Source organism: Pseudophryne corroboree, chromosome 7 (genome assembly GCF_028390025.1).
Source record: "Pseudophryne corroboree isolate aPseCor3 chromosome 7, aPseCor3.hap2, whole genome shotgun sequence".
Taxonomy (NCBI): domain Eukaryota; kingdom Metazoa; phylum Chordata; class Amphibia; order Anura; family Myobatrachidae; genus Pseudophryne; species Pseudophryne corroboree.
Window position 1 is genome coordinate 407,034,224 of NC_086450.1, and position 19,671 is coordinate 407,053,894.

Consider the following 19,671-nt stretch of genomic DNA (forward strand, 5'->3'; position numbering starts at 1 on the left):
GAGGTTACGCCATAGCCTTCAAAAACCGACCCCCTCATCGATTTTGCCAGACAGATGTCCCGTTGGACAAGACAAAGGCAAATACTCTACATTCAGTGGTACAGACCCTCCTGGATACAGGAGTCGTAGTACAGGTGCCTCTTGCGCAGAGGGGCCGGGGGTACTATTCTCCGCTGTTTCTAGTCCCGAAACCGAATGGGTCCTCCCGGCCCATTCTCAACCTCAAGGCATTGAACAGGTTTGTGAAGGTTTCCAAGTTCCGGATGGAAACCCTTCGCTCTATAGTTCTGGTCTTGGAACCTGGGGACTTCATGGTCTCCCTGGATATACAGAATGCTTACCTGCATATTCCTATAGCAGTGTCTCATCAGCAATACCTGAGATTTGCGATTGGCAACTGCCATTACCAGTTTCGGGCGTTACCTTTTGGTTTAACAACGGCTCCGCGAGTCTTTACAAAAGTCATGGCGGTGATGACGGTGGTACTCCGCCGTCAAGGGGTCAGGATACTGCCGTATTTGGACGACTTGTTAATCCTGGCAAATTCCCCAGAACTTCTCCTGCATTATCTAGATGTGACGGTCCAGTTTCTGCAAGCCCAGGGGTGGCTCATCAACTGGAATAAGTCATCTCTGATCCCTGCTCAGAACATGGTGCATCTGGGAGCACTATTGGACACTCGCAACCAGCGGTTGTTCCTGTCTCAGGAGAAAGTCCTGAAACTTGAGGACAGGATTCGTTGTTTCCTATCTCGTCCGCAAGTGTCGATACATTCGGCGATGCTGGTGCTGGGCCTCATGGTGTCAGCATTCGACATGGTGGAGTACGCTCAATTTCACTCTCGCCCTCTCCAGAGGCTGATTCTAGCCAAATGGGACGGCCTGCCTCACCGGATCAGGTCTCAAGTGATCTCATTGACTCCGGAGGTCCGTCTGTCGCTGCTCTGGTGGCTCCGGGGCCAACAACTGTGCAGGGGCTGTCCGTTCTGGATATCCGACTGGGTCCTGTTGACGACAGATGCCAGTCTAAGAGGTTGGGGCACGGTGCTGGAGCAACGCTCCCTTCAGGGACGGTGAACCAAGGAGGAGTCCCTCCTCTCGATCAATATTCTGGAGTTATGGGCGGTCTTCAATGCCTTAAACCTAGCCCAGCATTTAATTCAGAACCCTCCTGTTCAAGTACAGTCGGACAACGCCACCACAGTGGCTTACATAAATCATCAGGGCGGCACTCGAAGCCGCCTAGCAATGAAGGAAGTCTCACGGATTCTACAGTGGGCAGAACGCCATCTACCGGCCATATCGGCAATATTCATTCTGGGAGTCCTGAATTGGGAAGCGGACTTTCTCAGTCGTCAGGATGTGCATGCCGGCGAGTGGGGCCTCCATCCAGAAGTGTTTCAACTCCTAGTGGAAAGGTGGGGCCTTCCAGAAGTAGATCTGATGGCGTCTCGACACAATCACAAGGTTCCGGTCTTCGGAGCAAGGACAAGGGATCCTCAAGCAGCATTCGTGGATGCGCTGGCGGTACCGTGGAGGTTTCAGCTGCTGTACGTGTTCCCTCCGGTGTCACTCCTGCCCAGGATAATTCGGAAGTTCAAGCAAGAAAAAGGAATTCTGCTTCTCATAGCTCCAGCGTGGCCCAGACCACACTGGTTCTCAGACCTGCAAGGCCTATCGTCAGAGCGTCTAATTCTAGTTCCACAACGCCCAGACCTCCTCGTTCAGGGCCCCTGTGTCTACCAGGACCTAGCCCGGCTGTCTTTGACGGCATGGCTCTTGAAGCTTCCGTCTTAAGGGCTAAAGGGTTTTCTGAGGCGGTCATTCAAACTATGTTGCGGGCCCGGAAACCGGCTTCGGCTCGGATTTATTAAAGGGTCTGGCATTCTTACTTTATTTGGTGCGCATCTAGCGATTCTGACGCTTCCAAGTTTAGTATAGCCAAGTTGTTGGCTTTTCTTCAGCAGGGCCTGTACTTAGGCCTGCGTCTGGCCTCCCTCAAGGTTCAAATATCTGCCTTGTCGGTGTGGTTTTAGAGAAAAATTGCGACCTTACATGATGTGCATACCTTTACTCAGGGCGTGTTGCGTATCCAACCTCCCTATGTCCCGCCTGTGGCTCCTAGGGACTTGTCGGTGGTTTTGGAGGCGTTACAAGAGTCTCTGTTTGAACCTCTTGGTTCAGCTGACCTTAAGTGGCTTTCCCTTAAGGTGGTGTTTGTGCTGGCTATTACTTCAGCTAGAAGAGTGTCTGATTTGGGTGCCTTGTCCTGTAGTTCCCCATATCTGATATTTCACCGTGACCGGGCGGTTCTTAGGACTCGTCCCGGCTATCTACCTAAGGTGGTTTCTTCGTTCCACCTTAATCAGGAGATTGTAGTTCCGGCACTTGTTTCTCCTGATCTGTCTCCCAAAGAGCGGTCTTTGGATGTGGTACGTGCTCTCCGTATCTATGTGAAGAGAACTGCTCCTATTAGGAAATCTGATTCTCTTTTTGTTGTGTTTGGGTTTCACAAACGTGGCTGGCCTGCTCACAAGCAAACTCTGGCCAGATGGATTTGAATGGTGATTGCACATGCTTATGTGAAGGCTGGTCTCTCTGCTCCTGATCACATTAAGGCCCATTCTACTCGGTCTGTTGGACCTTCTTGGGCGGCCCAACATGGTGCGACCCTTGAACAATTGTGCAAGGCAGCTACGTGGTCCTCTGTGAACACGTTCATAAGGACCTATGCCTTCGATACTGCCGCTTCCCAGGATGGTTCCTTTGGACGCCGGGTTCTTGTGCCCGCTACAGTGCGTCCCCTCCCATAAGGAACTGCTTTAGGACATCCCCATTGTCCATTCCTTGTGGAGCCCAGTGTACCCCGCAGCAGAAAACGAGTTTTATGGTAAGAATTTACCCTTGTTAAAACTCTTTCTGCGAGGTACACTGGGCTCCACAAGGCGCCCACCCTGACGCACTTAGCTTCTTTGGGTTGGTATGGCATTAGCCGCTGACACGTCTCCTGTCGTGAGAATGCAGTGTTGTGGCTACTAACCGTTGTCGTCTCTTTTCCTGCTACTGCATTGGACTGGTTAACTAAAAACTGAGATCCTGTGCAGGGAGGCGGGATGATATAGGAGGCGGCGCTATGCATTCTGGGAACAGTCAAAGCTTTGAGCCTTGTCCATTCCTTGTAGAGCCCAGTGTACCTCGCAGAAAGAGTTTTAACAAGGGTAAGTTCTTACCATAAAACTTGTGTGTGTGTATGTATGTATGTATGTATGTATATATATATATATATATATATATATATATATTTAAATATTTGTAAGAAATATCTGCTTTTCAAACACCGGCTCACCACCATCAGAACATCGAAACACATTGTGACCATTGCGACTTTTGATTTGCCCAGCGGCTGCTCATCAGTAATCAGCAGCACAGCAGACACTGGGGGAGGGTGCAGGAAAGCAGAAGGGGAGGGAGGTCCCTGTGTGAGTGGTGGCTGCAGAAAGATTATATTCTGGCAGCCGCCCATGCTATGTATCTGACTGGTCGCATCGTTTGCAACCAGATCAGATAGTGCACTTGCTGGTGGGGTTGCAAACAATGCGACTATGCCAGGCAAGTGGTTAATGAGGCTATCATGTCTGCATATGATGAGGAGGATTCCAGACTTTGTCTAGAAGTTCTTAAAATTCTTTGTTGGCCCTCTGTTCCACTGTCCTCCAAGAGGATAGAAGGGGAATAATAAAATTTCTGATGCTGCAAATAGACCGTGAATTCCTACACAAATTGCATCTTACCCAGCGCTTCCAGTCAGCTACCTTTTTTTATTGTACGAGTGAGCATCTGAGTGTTTAGAGAGAGCTAGAAAGCTAATAGAATCGTGGATTGGTTCCATACGTGTTCCTTGTTCTGTGTTAGAGAATATCTCCAGCCTTAGCTAAGCTTTAGCTAGTAACAGCCCTTTTCCTAACAGGGTAGCTAACAATAAGTGTTGCAGCTAAAGCCCATGGGCTGCATAGTACTCCTTGTTACTACAGTATGCAATGCAAGTCACCTCCATCATGACCTGACCACAATACACTTCTATAACACCCTATACCAACATAGGACACTACACCCCCAACATGACCTGAGCACTGGTCATGACCATAATACACTTCTATAACACCCTATACAGACATAGGACACTACACACCCTTTATGACCTGACCACTGGACATGACCCTAATATACTTCTATAACACCCTATACAGACATAGGACACTACACCCCCAACAAGACCTAACCACTGGACATGACCCTAATATACTTCTATAACACCCTATACAGACATAGGACACTACACCCCCAACAAGACCTAACCACTGGACATGACCCTAATATACTTCTATAACACCCTATACAGACATAGGACACTACACCCCCAACATGACGTGACCGTAATATACTTCTATAACACCCTATACAGATATAGGACACTACACCCCCAAGATGACCTGACCACTGAACATGATCAATCTGACTTTTATCAGTGTGAGTAGGACAATGCATCCAATGTATACTTTCCCCATAGTACTACGATGCTCTTCAGCTATGCCTGGAGCAGAACCTCATAATCACAGAAGACATGGCGGAAAAGATGACTGTGTCGAAAAACTCCAAAGAGCTTAGTGAGGAAGCCAGACGGGAGCTGCTGGAGCGAATCGCAGACTGCTGCATGCGGCAAGGCAATTATCACCTTGCAACTAAGAAATACACCCAGGCTGGAAACAAACTGAAGGTAAGGCCATTCTTTTCTTTGTCTCCGCCAGACAGTAATAGAAACGCTCTGATAGGTGAATAGCTCTGTGGGTAGACTTAATATACAGAATATGTAATATAATAATGTATTTAAATGCCATAAAGTAAGAAAACCAAAGCAGACCATTTCCGTGGGTGATAAGTAATGATGCCAGGGATGCAGGTATGAGAAATGCACCTCTGAGGTTAGAGTAATGCTCTGGATGCCTGTCTTCCACAGTTGTGCGAGGTCTCTATGTAGTCATTCAGACACTTTCTAAAAGATCAGAGTTTATATACAATGGGGCAGATGTATTAACCTGGAGAAGGCACAAGGAAGTGATAAATCAGTGATAAATGCAAGGTGATACACGCACCAGCCAATCAGCTCCAGTATGTAAATTAACAGTTAGGAGCTGATTGGCTGGTGCGTGTATCACCTTGCATTTATCACTGGTTTATCACTTCCTTAGGGTGTAGTACGGTATGCCGGCGCTCGAGCTCCCGGCGACCAGCATACCGGCGCCGTGAGCCCGACCGCCGGCATACCGACAGCGTGGCGAGCGCTAAGGAGCCCCTTGCGGGCTCGCTACGCTCGCCACGCTGCGGGCACGGTGGAGCGCTACGCGCGCCACACTATTTTATTCTCCCTCCAGGGGGGTTGTGGACCCCCACGAGGGAGAATAGCTGTCGGTATGCCGGGTGTCGGGATTCCGGCACCGGTATAATGTGCGCCTGGATCCCGACATTCGGCATACTGAAGACCACCCCTTCCTTATGCCATCTCCAGGTTAATACATCTGCCCCAATATTCTTTAGAATTAGGAAATGTTAATATATGGTAATAGGTTATTGTTAAGGAATTGCAGAGGATTGTAATGACTAAGATTGCTGCCACAGTGTAGCGATGTATGCTTGCCATTATCTGTATAATGCACCAGACTCTCCAGACATGTCCTTGTTGTCCATTGTAGGCCATGAGGTCATTGCTAAAGTCAGGTGACACTGAGAAGATTGTGTTCTTTGCTGGAGTGTCCCGACAGAAGGAAATCTACATCATGGCAGCCAATTATCTGCAGTCCCTGGACTGGCGCCACGATCCCAACATCATCAATAACATTATCACCTTCTACACTAAGGGACGGGCCCTTGACCTTTTAGCTGGTTTCTACGATGCCTGCGCTCAGGTGAGAGCTTGGGACAATGAATTAATGATTATCTATGATGTTTTCTTGTCTATTCCTGAACCCACCTCTGTTTTAGGTGGAGATTGACGAGTATCAGAATTATGAGAAGGCAATAGGGGCACTGACGGAGGCTTACAAGTGTTTGAGCAAAGCCAAGATGCGGAGCCCTGAGGAACAAGAAAGAAAGCTGTCTGACATGCAGAACAAGATAACGCTGGTCAAGCGGTTTGTCCAGGCACGCAGGTAAGATATAACTGGAACCATTGTATTCTTTATACCATTCTGTAGATTCCTCCAACAGTATGTAGACTTTATATGGCTCTGTAAAAGACCCCTAGCAGTGTAAGGGCACCCACCCAGCAAGTCCTCTTTTGGTATCACAGCTGGAAGTTTGATGGTCATTCCCACCTGGCCAGGAATGTGTGCACTCCCAGACGTATGACTCCAGCAATTGCAGTTGTGCGTTACCAGTAATGCCATCCAGCCATCTTCCGCTCTCAGGCCTCAGAGAGCATCCACTCTCTACTCCTTCATGGCCCCACCCTTTCTCCGGTGTGGCTGTCCCTCGGGGGTTGTGACCACATATTAATAAGCCTTCTGTAGGTTCATCTACAAAATTCCTGCTACAAACTCTGCGTCCTCCAGATATTCAAGTCTGACCATCTCGCCTGTTCTTCACCAGGGCTGGGGACGTTCTTAGGACCTTAGTATCCAATCGGTGTTAGCAAAGATCAGTGTGTATAATAACATCAACACACCACCTCCAGTAACCACACGCAACATTCTGACATTTTGTCCATTCTAATGCAGCAAAAAGTGTACAATACTCTAGTTTGGTGGATTTTCCACAAGAAATATTACGTGGGTTAAAGCTGCTCCTATGACAGGTTCTGTTTCTTCATCTTATTCAGTGGCTTCTTTTGGCTTCTTTTAGTGTATAAGGGATAGTGATGGGGTCTGCAATAAGCCTGAAGCAGCCATTATATGAATAAAGCTAAATGAATAGAAGGGTTGTACCATGGTTTACGATTGCAGTTCTTTACCTAAGTAATGTCACTGTTTCCTAGTGATTTGATTGGTTCTATATTGTCACTTTATACATCAGTGTTGTTTCTATGGCTCCTAGTGATGTGTTAGGCTGTAAGTTGCAACTTTGTATATTAGTCATGTTACCGGTTTCTAGTGCTATGATAGGCAGACAGACAATAATTTATGGTTGCCCCAACAGATCTTACTCCGTGGACAAGCAAGAAGCAATCAGACAATGTGAGCAGCTGCTGGAAGAACCAGACTTGGAAAGTGCTGTCCGCATCGGGGATGTGTATGCATTTCTGGTGGATCATTATACACAGCAGGAAGACTTTCAGAAGGTAAAGTGGGCAGCTGAGAATTTATCTATTACCCCCAGCAATGTAGCACAAAACAGGGTGCTCTGCATATAACCTTAAGTTGCCCAATATGTAGTTTTATTTGCGCAACCAATTTAACTGTTTTAGATCAAATTGACCCAAAATTGGTCACCAAAACTACCAGCTCAGTCCATCGGATGTTGGTTGAGACTGCCTTAAAAGCCCGATCTGCCAGTGTGCATGTTGCAAGAATAAGTAGATCCTGTGTGACCTTGTTCCTGGGCCTGGGAGCTTCAATATTAATGTTAATTTATATTGTAGGATATTCTACAAATGAGATTGGATTTATTGACTTAACCCTTTGGTTTGGGATATTCAGCTCACAGTCCCGGGAACCATAACCCACCATACCACAATTGGTGAATATTAGTGTCTCACCTACTGTATGCAGCCAGATATGTATATTAGAGATGTACAGATGGACAACATATCTGAAACATGTTGCTGTTCCCTCTCTCGCTCCCTTCTCACCAGGCGTACCGCTTTCTAGAGGAAATGAGATCCAAGATGCCCTCAGTCAACCTAAGCTATTACGTACCGCAGAGCACAGTGGAGACGGTGTACCGGGCCCTCTCCATCCCACACAGCCAGCAACCTGTGTCTGAGCATGTGCGGCACAATAGCATGGAAGACAGCGAGGAGGTGGAAGAAGCACCCGATATAGAGTACAATGGTTAACCATTCCTGCATCATTGGTTCCTATCATTGGCTCATGTTGACTACCCTATTCCAGCATGGAGATGTACTGTAAATAGCAGTTGTAAATGAGCTGCATCATTACACAACCATAACGTACATCACGTTTATGTGTGCCTAGCCTTCTGGCACCAATCAAGCTTCTTGTCTCTGACCTTTATCCCGTCACTTGGGCCTTTGGTCAAAGAGACTATAAGTGATTGATAAAGGGTATTGGATCAGTTCTATCCAGCATACAATGGCACATATCCCTCTGCAATCTAAGCGGCCTTTTTCTAGTGAAGTCCCCAGTGCGGCTCCTTACCCTGATTGTGTAAAGTCAGGCAGCATTGCTCACAGACACCAGGGACGAGCTTACCTATGGAACCAGTGACAGACAGTTTATGATGCCCTGATATTAACATAAAGCAATGGGATCAGGGCATAATGTCATGTAATGTGATAAGAAGCAGGTGCAGCAAAGTGTAACTTCTACTTCCAGAGCACATCCAACGTCAGCCTAGATGGTGGGCATTGTACTCCAGAGGCCACCATACAGCCAAAGTCAGACAAGCGTGTAGCGTCACAGCACTGTTGGAAACGGATGAAACCGTCGGCCAACTCTCACTTTTTATATAATAGTTACAGCAAAGGGAGAAACTGGGGAAATGATTTTGTTTTTCTAAAAAAGTTAAATTATTTTTTATTGTCTGTTTATACATGTATGTATATATAAAAGATTTTATTGACTGATCCACCTGTTATGACTGCTTGGTTTTGTCCATACAAGGTAAAATCTTGGTAGTTATATATTAGATATATGAAATGCTGAGATATGCCGTGAAAAGGGTGTAATCCTTTGTTACTTCATTGTACCACGCTTCCTTCATAATGGGGAGAACATGCAGCTTCAACCCCTTCATTAGCCCTAGAAGGGTTTACATTATCATCTCAAATATTTCCGCCCCTCGTTCATTGGACCTGATTCAGATATATACGCAGCAAGATCTGTGTCCATCTCCTCACATGCTGGGGGCCACCCAGCACAGGGTAAAGCCACCCAGCATGTGTGACGCCACCTCCTGATGCAAAATTGCAGATGCATCGAATTAAGGTTGACCCTTGGCAGCGCAGCCTAGCTGTGCTGTCAGGCGGTCAGCGGCCATTTATTTTAATCGGATTTGCTGCATGTGACATCAAGCAGCCACCCTGAAAATGTTCCCGGCCCGCCCCCGTACAGGCATGGCCCCCCCCTTATCCACAAAAGGGCTGAACTGTACACATCTCTGCAAGTGGACTGTACACCTGTTGTCATAAGGCGTACCTGCGGTTATTGACAGCTTCTGTGCAGGCACCAATTCTGCCTCCCAGCCTGCAGCCAGACAGTGAAAGGTTGGCAGCACGCTTATTGGTGGATGACTGGAGCAATCCACCAGTCAGAGTGCTGACAGACATTCACTGTGCGGGAGCAGGTGGAGCGACAGCGCGGGATCAAAGGAGTAGCAAATTATGATTTATTTATTAACCTGAATGGGTTGGTCAGGGTCCCAGTGCATTGCTTTCCCCAGGACCTGAAAACACCACACCATAACTATTGTCCTCTTCCATGCGCACTTGCAATAGCTCACTCACTGGTGCAAAAGAAACCATAATTATATGATTATGCCAGGTGCATGCATGGTACAAAAACACACATGATATATTTGCAAAACAGACTTGTAGAAGTCCCAATGTGTTTACAATTCTGTCCTTATCCACTCTGGACAAAGACTAAGCTAAAGACTTTTAGAGTACGCACAGGAGAGGATGCTTATTAAGCTACTTATTATCAGTGCATTGATGTTTTTTATTTTATTTCTCTTACGTCCTAGAAGATACTGAGGTCCATTTAGTACCATTGGGTATATACGAGTCCACTAGAAGCCTTGGGCACTTTAAGAATTTGATAGTGTCCGCTGGCTCCTCCCTCTATGCCCCGCCTTCCAGACTCAGTTAGAAAATGTGCCCGGAGGAGCCGGTCACGCTTAGGGAAGCTCCTGAAGAGTTTTCTGCATTTATTTTCTATTTGTTATTTTCATGCAGGTCCGGTTGGCAGCAGTCTGCCTGCTTCGTGGGACTTGGGGGGGCGGTCCGACCTCTTATAGGGTTAATGGTCCCGTTCCCTGTTGACACGACATTGAGCTCTTGAAGGAACCATTCGCAAGCCCTACCACGGTGAGCGGACATTCCCGCAGCACGCCGCCATCCCTAACAGAGCCAGAAGAAAGAAGTGTGGTGAATGTTATGCCGGCGTCCCGGTTAGCAGGTCGCCGGCTATTATGGCGGCATGAGGATACGGAGCGCAGCACTGAGGAGCAGGCTGCGTCTCCAGGCCCAGATCAGCGCAGGCTGTACCGCTATGAGGGGCGAGCTGAGTCATCCTATACAGTACCCACACCGGCAAATACGCTTACAGGGGCTATGTCCCACTGTTTAAGCATCTAATACACCTCAGTCAGTTTAAATTAAAACCTGGAAGACCGCTTGCAATTAAGGGGGCGGGGTTTCACTATGAGCGGCTCACCAGCGCTATTTTCCCGCTGCAGTTCTACACAAACAGACTGGCAGGGAAGCGCAGCTCAGCGGTACCAGGGGGTCATAGTAAGGGGGGGCAGCATTTTTAGAGTACTAAGCCCCTATCAGGGTACTTAGTCTGCGACCCAGCTAAGCTTGGCATAAGCACTAAGGGCAGGGCAGTGTGGATGGCCCCTATATACTCTGTGTCTCCCTGGAAGGGCTCTGTGTGGGTTAACTGTATTTTAACCTTTCCTGTGTTTGTGTGCTTCACATTTACAATGTTAGGCAAGGAGTGTGTTTCATGCACGGCAGAGTGTCTTTCTTCCTCAGGGAGATCTCTACAGTGTACTCAGGATAGTACACATTCTCAGGCTAGTGGGTCCGAACCAGCATGGTTGAATTCCCTTAAAGGGATGATCTCACATATTTCAAATAAATTATCCCATAATGAAAGAGAGACTCAATACTTAAGGCAGTCTGTGGATGACCTGATAAATAGAGATTCAGTTCCCATACCGGCGTCACAGGCCCCTACCATTTGTCCGCAAAAGCGTACACTTGCTCAAATCCTGCAGGCTGACACTGATGATGACGTATCAGACGCGGAGGACGGTGAGGTGGACTCAGGAGGGAGGGATGCTGCTCTGTCACAAGGAATACAGGCCCTAATACAGAAGCTATTAGAGATGTCCTGCACATTCCTTATAAGGTGACAGAGGATGAGGAATCTTAATGTAAAAAAGAAATCCTCTGCTACTTTTCCTGCATCAAAAGAGTTGAATTCCCTATTTGAAGAGACTTGGGAAAATCCTGATAAGAAATTTCAGATCCCAAAAAGGTTACACACATCCTTCACTTTTCCTCAGGATGATAGGAAGAAATGGGACAATCCACCGATTGTTGATGCATCGGTATCTAGGTTATCACGTAAGATAATCTTACCTGTCCCTCGGGCAGCCTCCTTAAAGGACACTGCTGACCGCAAGATTGAGACCACTCTCAAATCTGTATATACAGCTGCTGGAGTGGCCCAAAGACCCACTGTTACCTGTGCATGGATCATTAGGGCCATTGCAAAATGGTCAGGTAACCTAATCGAGGGATTAGATTCATTATCCAGGGGGGAGGTAGTTTTTCTCCTACAACATATACAGGACTCTGCAAATGTTATGGTGGAGGCCATAAAAGAAATAGGCTTGCTCAACGCACGCACCACTGCCATGGGAGTGTCAGCACGCAGGGGCTTATGGCTACGCCAGCGGACTGTGGATACCAGGAAGGGCGTGGAAAGCCTACCATTCACAGGTGAGGCCCTATTTGGAAATAAACTGGATACGTGGATATCCAAGACTACGGCGGGTAAGTCTACATATCTTCCTTCCGCGGCCCCCTTCCCCCCATAACTACCCCCCCCTATTTAGGAAGACCTACTCGGCTCCAACTTTGCAGTCCTTTCGGACAGCCAAATTTAAAAATAAAACCAGAGGTTCTTCTACATCCTCCAGAAGCAATAGAGGTAAACCCTGAAAACCAGCAACTGCAGGTTCACAGGAACAGAAGTCAGGTTCTGTTTCCTCAAAGCCTTCAGCAGGACGGTGGAATGCACTGCCTGGAAGACAGGCAGGTGGGAGCCCGATTAAGAGATTTCAGTCACATATGGGCGACATCATGCCAGGATAACTGGGTCAAAGATCTTATCACCCGGGGGTACAGGCTTGAGTTTCAGGAACTCCCACCTCACAAATTCTTCAAATCAGGCTTACCAGCTTCTCAGGAAACAAGTATGACTTTACAGGAAGCAATTCAAAAACTGGTACAGACTCAGGTCATTGTTCCAGTTCCACTTCATCTGCGCAACAAAGGTTGTTATTCCACCCTGTTTGTGGTACCGAAGCCGGACGGTTCGGTAAGACCCTTGCTTCCTCATCAGGCTTATCTAAGGTTTGCATTACAGGACTGTCACTACCAGTTCCAGGTCCTGCCATTTGGCCTCTCCACGGCACCGAGGGTGTTCACCAAGGTAATGGCAGAGATTATGTTTTTCTTCCGCAAACAGGGAGTGAACATAATTCCGTACCTGGACGATCTGCTGATAAAGGGATTACGGGTGGATTCTGAACCTACCAAAATCTCACCTGGAACCAACACGGAGGCTTCCGTTCCTGGGGATGGTACTAGATACGGAAGCACAGAAGGTATTCCTTCCATTGGAAAAGGCTTTGGTAATCCAGTCGATGGTGCGGTATGTTCTGAAACCAACCCAGATATAGGTGCATCTATGCATTAGCCTTCTGGGGAAGATGGTAGCCGCTTATGAGGCACTGCAGTACGGAAGGTTTCATGCAAGGCCCTTCCAGCTAGATCTGTTGGACAAATGGTCCGGATCGTATCTCCACATGCACCAGAAGATATGTCTGTCGCCAAGAGCCAGGATTTCTTTTCTGTGGTGGCTTCAGACTTCTCACCTGATAGAGGGTCAAAGGTTCGGAATTCAAAATTGGATTCTGCTAACCACAGACGCAAGCCTCAGAGGTTGGGGAGCAGTCACCCAAGGGGAACAGTTCCAAGGAAAATGGTCAAGTCAGGAAACCATTCTCCCAATCAACATTCTGGAACTAAGGGCCATATTCAACGCCCTTCAACAGGCATCACATCTTCTTCAAGATCAAGCCATTCAGGTTCAGTCGGACAATGTGACGGCAGTAACGTACATAAACCGGCAGGGCGGAACGAAGAGCAGAGCAGCAATGTCAGAGGTAACAAGGATTCTCCTCTGGGCAGAAAGACACGCTGTGCCATTGTCGGCAATCTTCATTCCGGGAGTGGACAACTGGGAAGCAGACTTCCTCAGCAGACACGACCTCCACCCGGGAGAGTGGGGCCTTCACCCGGAGGTGTTCGGGGGCTTGACACGTCGGTGGGGGGTTCCTCAGATCAACATGATGGCCTCTCGTCTCAACAAGAAGCTCAAGCGGTATTTTTCCAGGTCAAAAGACCCACAGGCTGTGGCGGTGGACGCTCTGGTGACTCCATGGGTTTACCAGATGGTGTACGTGTTTCCACCACTTCCATTGATCCCAAGAATTCTCAAAAGAATAAAAAGAGAAAAGATTCAAGCAATACTTATTGCTGCGGACTGGCCAAGAATGACCTGGTACGAGGATCTACTGGAGATGCTCTTAGAGGACCTGTGGCCTCTACTTCTTTGCGAGGCTCTTCTGCAACAAGGGCCGTTCGTCTATCAAGACTTACCACGGCTACGTTTGACGGCATGGAAATTGAGAGTCAAATTCTAGCCCAGAAAGGGATCCCGGACAGGGTTATTCCAACTTTGATCCAAGCCAGAAAGAGGGTAACGTCTAAACATTACCACCGTATTTGGAAAAGATACGTCTCTTGGTGTGAAAACAGGGAATTTCCTGTGGTGGAATTTTAACTGGGACGTTTTCTCCTTTTTCTGCAGTCAGGGGTGGACGTGGGCCTACGCTTGGGCTCCATAAAAGTCCAGATTTCGGCCTTGTCCATTTTCTTCCAGAAACAATTGGCTTCCCTCCCAGAGGTTCAGACGTTCTTGAAGGGTGTTCTGCACATCCAACCGCCCTTTGTGCCTCCCACGGCACCTTAGGATCTCAACGTAGTGTTGCAGTTTCTACAATCAGAATGGTTTGAGCCTTTACAGGAGGTTGACGTGAAGTTTCTTACGTGGAATACCGTCACACTGTTGGCCTTAGCTTCAGCAAGGCGTGTGTCGGAACTGGGTGCATTGTCTCACAAATGCCCCTATTTGACTTTTCATGAAGATAGAGCTGAACTTAGAACTCGTCAGCAATTTCTTCCTAAGGTGGTGTCTGGGTTTCATATCAACCAACCTATTGTGGTTCCGGTGGTTACCGACACCTCTGCTTCTTCAAAGTCCTTGGATGTTGTGAGGGCTTTGAAGATCTACGTGAAGCAGACAGCTCATCACAGAAAATCAAAATCGCTGTTTGTTCTCTATGATCCCAATAAAATTGGGTGTTCTACTTCAAAGCAGTCCATTGCTCGCTGGATCAGGCTTACTATCCAGCATACTTATTCTACGGCAGGTTTGCAAAATCTGTACAGGCCCACTCTACTAGGTTGGTGGGTTCTTCCTGGGCGGCTGCCCGGGGTGTCTCGGCTTTATAGCTCTGCCGAGCAGCTACTTGGTCAGGTTCGAACACGTTTGCTAAGTTCTACAAGTTCGATACTTTGGCCTCTGAGGACCTTCAGTTTGGTCAGTCAGTTCTGCAGGAACCTCAGCACTCTCCCACCCGGTTTGGGAGCTTTGGTACAACCCCATGGTACTAATGTGGACCCCAGTATCCTCTAGGAAGTAAGAGAAAATAGGATTTTAAATACCTACCGGTAATTCCTTGTCCGTAGAGGATACTAGGCGCCCACCCAGTGCTTTGTGTTTTCTTGCACTGTTACTTATTAAGTACTGTTGTTGGTTCAGCTGTTGCTATTCCTCATCAAGTTTGGTTAGCATGGCTTTCCTCTTGTTTGTGTGTGCTGGTTCGAATCTCACCACTGTCATTTAAATCCTTCTCTCAAGATATGTCCGTCTCCTCGGGTACACTTTCCTAGACTGAGTCTGGTAGGAGGGGCATAGAGGGAGGGGCCAGCACATACTATCAAATTCTTAATGCGCCCAAGGCTTCTAGTATACCTGTCTATACCCGATGGTACTAAATGGACCTCAGTATCCTCTACGGACTACGAGAAAAGGATTTACCGGTAAGTAAGTAAAATCCAATTTTTTTGCTACACTACTTTTGATTAACAAGGGGCTGCTTGAGACATGAAGCAGGCAGGGAAGGCTCTGATCTCATAGCTTCTTCCTGCCACCATCCGTGGAATGTTTTCCAGAAGGCAGTCTTCACTATTGGCACAGGCAGTGACCAAGGGACCAATGCTACCACAGTGTCAATGGGCGGGTGCCATTGCGTCTGACTGCTGAGTGAGTGTGGTAAGTTAAATGCCTTCTCCTTGATGATGTGTAGAAACAAAGTAGGGATGGACATCAAATGCTTTCCATTGATGGCGCAATTGGTACCTTCCATCGATGACAGGAAAACCATCAATGGTATCACCATTGTGTGCAGCTATGTGACAGGCGAACCAATCAGAAGAATAGGGTGAGGCTCAGGAATGCCTGATGGGAGAATAGAGCTTAGTAATATGCAACGGGGGAAATAAAAAGTTGCTACGCCATCATTGGAACTCAGGCATTATTGATGGAGAAAAATCGATGTCCATTTCTATAGCAAAACAGTTAAGGGCTCTACTGCAGAAGCCGGGTACTGGAGGAGCATAACGGGCATAAGCAAAGGTTTATACAACCAGGTAGCAGAAATCAGTCATTACAGATCTAATGCCAGCATCTCCTCCACTCCTGTGTCCCAGGCAATTAAATAACTATGGTGGCATAGGGCAGCCTCACCTGAGCTCACCAACCCAGTCTGGACACCACATTACGCCACATCGACAGTGACTTTTCCAGATTAAAAGTGCAGCCAGAAACACCACCAAACTCCTCATTCGTGTCAAAAATGGAACAGTAAATCCCGGCTTACAACAACAAGTCCTCAGCAAATGTCCTTCTTTTAATTTCAGGGACACAATAACTAATACTCTTGAACATTCCCAAGACTGAAGAATCAAAAGCAGAAGATCTAGAGCCACATATAAGAGCAGTGGCCTTTCCCTTTCTCTTTGATCTTTCTCTGGTTCTGTCCTGCGTAACATACGGCCTGACTCCGAGGAATACGCTGTATCAATGATGCACCTAGTTGTGTGACATTTTTTGTAATTGCACATACATCTATGTTGTGTCCTGATTGTGTTTGTACAGAGTTTTAGTCTGGAAGAACAGTAAAAGGCACACACAGAGAACAGTAATGGAAATGTATTGTGCGTTACTGGCCAGTGACTATTCAGATGCACAGAGATGTCGGGCGTGTTATTATAGTGTCTCAGGTGTGTCGCTGATGTGTTTGTGTACTCAGACACTGGGATGGAAGTTTCAGTGGTACGACCGGTAGTGTCCTCTAAAGACGCACCAAGCAGGAGTGCAGCTTCCCAGTCCCTGCACAGTCAGGTGGACGGTGATGCAGTAGCAGCTGCTATCAATTTACATTGATAGATAACCTCAGAGCCACTTAGCTCCTGCATGTCACCAATCATTGCACACTGTGATAGGACAGATGGCATTACACTGCCTCTCCCAGGTGCACCACCATTATCATGGTCTCCGTAGTGATGGTTGGCTTGAGCATTCATTGGTGATCATGCAGTGAGAGGGTTAATGACCCCCCTTACCTAGATATGGAGATGTTGCCTCCAGTATTGCTGTTTTGGGGTCAAGGTGATGGATGATATGTTATTGTGGACCCCTGTATGTAGATACACCCCTCTACCCTTTCGTGTATGTGGATTTTGGACGGGTCACTCCAAAATGATCTAATGCAGGCATGTCAAACTCGTGGCCCTCCAGCTGTTGTGAAACTACAAGTCCCAGCATGCTTTGCCAGCATACCTTCCACTGATCAGCTGGTAAAGCATGCTGGGACTTGTAGTTTCACAACAGCTGGATGACCATGAGTTTGACATGCCTGATCTAATGGAACCACAAAGTTCTATGTACACCCCTGGTTCTGGAATATTTCTAGTGTAGAATTCTGCAACACGCAGTGAAATTTAAATGAAAAACAAAACATTTTAGCAATAGAGAAAGTATTATAAAAAGGTTGGCGAATAGGACACAGGCTTCGTTTCCAGCAAAGGTGTCTCCCAATCAGGGTTTGCCAGGAGGAGACGCCCTGCGCTCAGAGTCGTGAGAAGATGATCCTTATAGGGTATTTTTAGCGCTTTCTGCATGGGATCAGCCTGGCTTTATATAGTGTGTCCTTTTCATGACTCCTCCGTCTGCCAGTCCCTCTCTTTCCTTCCCTGGGACTCAGTGTTCAGGATACAGAATCAGTTAAACAACATAAAAAGGGATGTTTTGCTTCCTACCTATGTATAACATTGCTTGTCTTATCTCGGCTTTACTTTATGTGGAGTAGAAGCCACTTCAATTACTTAAAAATTGTTTCTCTTATTTTATTCTCAGAAATAGCCACCAGAGAGCGAAGGCAGAGCATTGCTTAAATCTGGGGCATAAATCTGCACATCTCTGATCAAAACTCATCTAGTTCACTTACCTCACTGCACGTCCCTGATGTATATATATCTATACATGGTCGAGTCACATTAGTATGACCACCAGCTAATAGCCAGAGTAACCACCATGTACAGCACGGACAGCAGCTAGATGGGCTGAACTGTCATTTTTAGACACACGTCTGGTCAGAGCCGGCCCTAACCAATATGATGCCCTAGGCAAGATTTTGGCTGGTGCCCCCTAGCACCACCGCTGGTTCCACCTCTGACCTTGCACCTCTTTCCCAGCATCATCACCCCTCACCCATAGCAGTCCTTATTTTGGGGTTTGTACCCCTATATTTTAAATAGGAACAGTTAGCACATTTGGCGCACAGTCCAAAAAGGGGTGTGTTTTTGCTGGCAAGGGGCATGGCCCCACAATAGTAACCCCAATTCCAATTACGCCACACAGTACTGCAACTTTATTCACATTTGATCATGCAATAGTGTCCATAATTCATATTACATCCCACAGTAGTATAACTTTACCTTATAAACGTTACTCCTCACAGTAGAGCCCCTTACACCACACCCTATCGCTCTTTATTCACATTAGACTACCCAGTAGTGCCCTTTCTATACGCAATGCCACATAGTAGAGCACCTTATACACATAATGCCACACATTAGTAATGCATTTATACACATAATTCCACACAGTAATGACCCTTACACATATTAGATACATTATTAATGTTCTTATAAACATAATGCGCCTTACACATTATGACAACCTTTATTAATGCCCTTTTACACATAATGGCCTCATTCCGAGTTGTTCGCTCGCAAGCTGCTTTTAGCAGCATTGCAAACGCTAGGCCGCCGCCCTCTGGGACTGTATCTTAGCTTAGCAGAATAGCGAACGAAAGATTAGCAGAACTGCTACTAAATGATTCCCTGCAGTTTCTGAGTAGCTCCAGACCTACTCCTAGACTGCAATCACCTCAGTCCGTTTAGTTCCCGGTTTGATGTCACAAACACGCCCTGCGTTCGGCCAGCCACTCCCCCGTTTCTCCAGCCACTCCTGCGTTTTTACCTGGCATGCCTGCGTTTTTTAGCACACTCCCTGAAAATGGCCAGTTTCCGCCCAGAAACACCCACTTCCTGTCAATCATACTATGATCACTGGAGCGATGAAAAAACGTTGCTCGAGCTTGTGTAAATCTACAAAGTTTTGTGTGAAAGTACTTAGCGCATGCGCGCTGCGTACCATGTGCATGCGCATTTTTGCCATTTTTTTCACTTGATCGCTGCACTGCGAAAATCGGCAGCGAGCGAACAACTCGGAATGACCACCAATGTCCCTTACACATATGCCGCACATTATTAATGCCCTTATACACATAATGACATGCATAGTGCCCCCTACACATTTGCTGCACATTATTAGTGCCCCTATACTCATAATGACACACATACAGTAGTACCCTGTTACACATATGCCGCACATTATTAATGCCCTTATACACATAATGACACATAGTGCCTCTTACACATATGTTGCACATTATTAATGCATATTTACATGACACACATAATGCTCCTTACACATATTCCAAACACTACTGCACAACCAACCCACTCACATGCACTCTGCCTCTGCTTGGAAACAGGTGTGTCCTCATAAATCTTGCCTCAATGCTAACGTCGGGCACCTTTTTTTTATGAAAATGCATCTTATTTGCATTGGTATGTGGCTAGGATGCACAAGCAGCTTCTGCTTATTAAAATGATATGCAACATGCCTATATACTGTGTGAGACTGTGGCTGTATCTGCATATGAAATGCTACACACAGAATATAGGCATGCCACATATCATTTTAATCAGTAGAAGCTGCTGATG

At 46.9% G+C, this 19,671-nt stretch overlaps 1 protein-coding gene across 5 annotated transcripts in view; it reads left to right on the forward strand.

Annotated features, from left to right (window-relative positions):
• IFT140 (intraflagellar transport 140) overlaps positions 1-8,796 on the forward strand; it is a 364,909-nt gene extending 356,113 nt beyond the window's left edge. For all 5 annotated transcript variants that reach the window (XM_063934664.1, XM_063934666.1, XM_063934665.1 and 2 more), the window contains 5 exons: positions 4,567-4,773; positions 5,747-5,959; positions 6,036-6,202; positions 7,188-7,329; positions 7,843-8,796. In XM_063934664.1, coding sequence (XP_063790734.1) covers positions 4,567-4,773; positions 5,747-5,959; positions 6,036-6,202; positions 7,188-7,329; positions 7,843-8,046 — 933 coding nt within the window. In that variant the 3' untranslated portion in view covers positions 8,047-8,796. The remainder of the gene's footprint in view (positions 1-4,566; positions 4,774-5,746; positions 5,960-6,035; positions 6,203-7,187; positions 7,330-7,842) is intronic.
• The last annotated feature ends 10,875 nt before the right edge of the window (positions 8,797-19,671 follow it).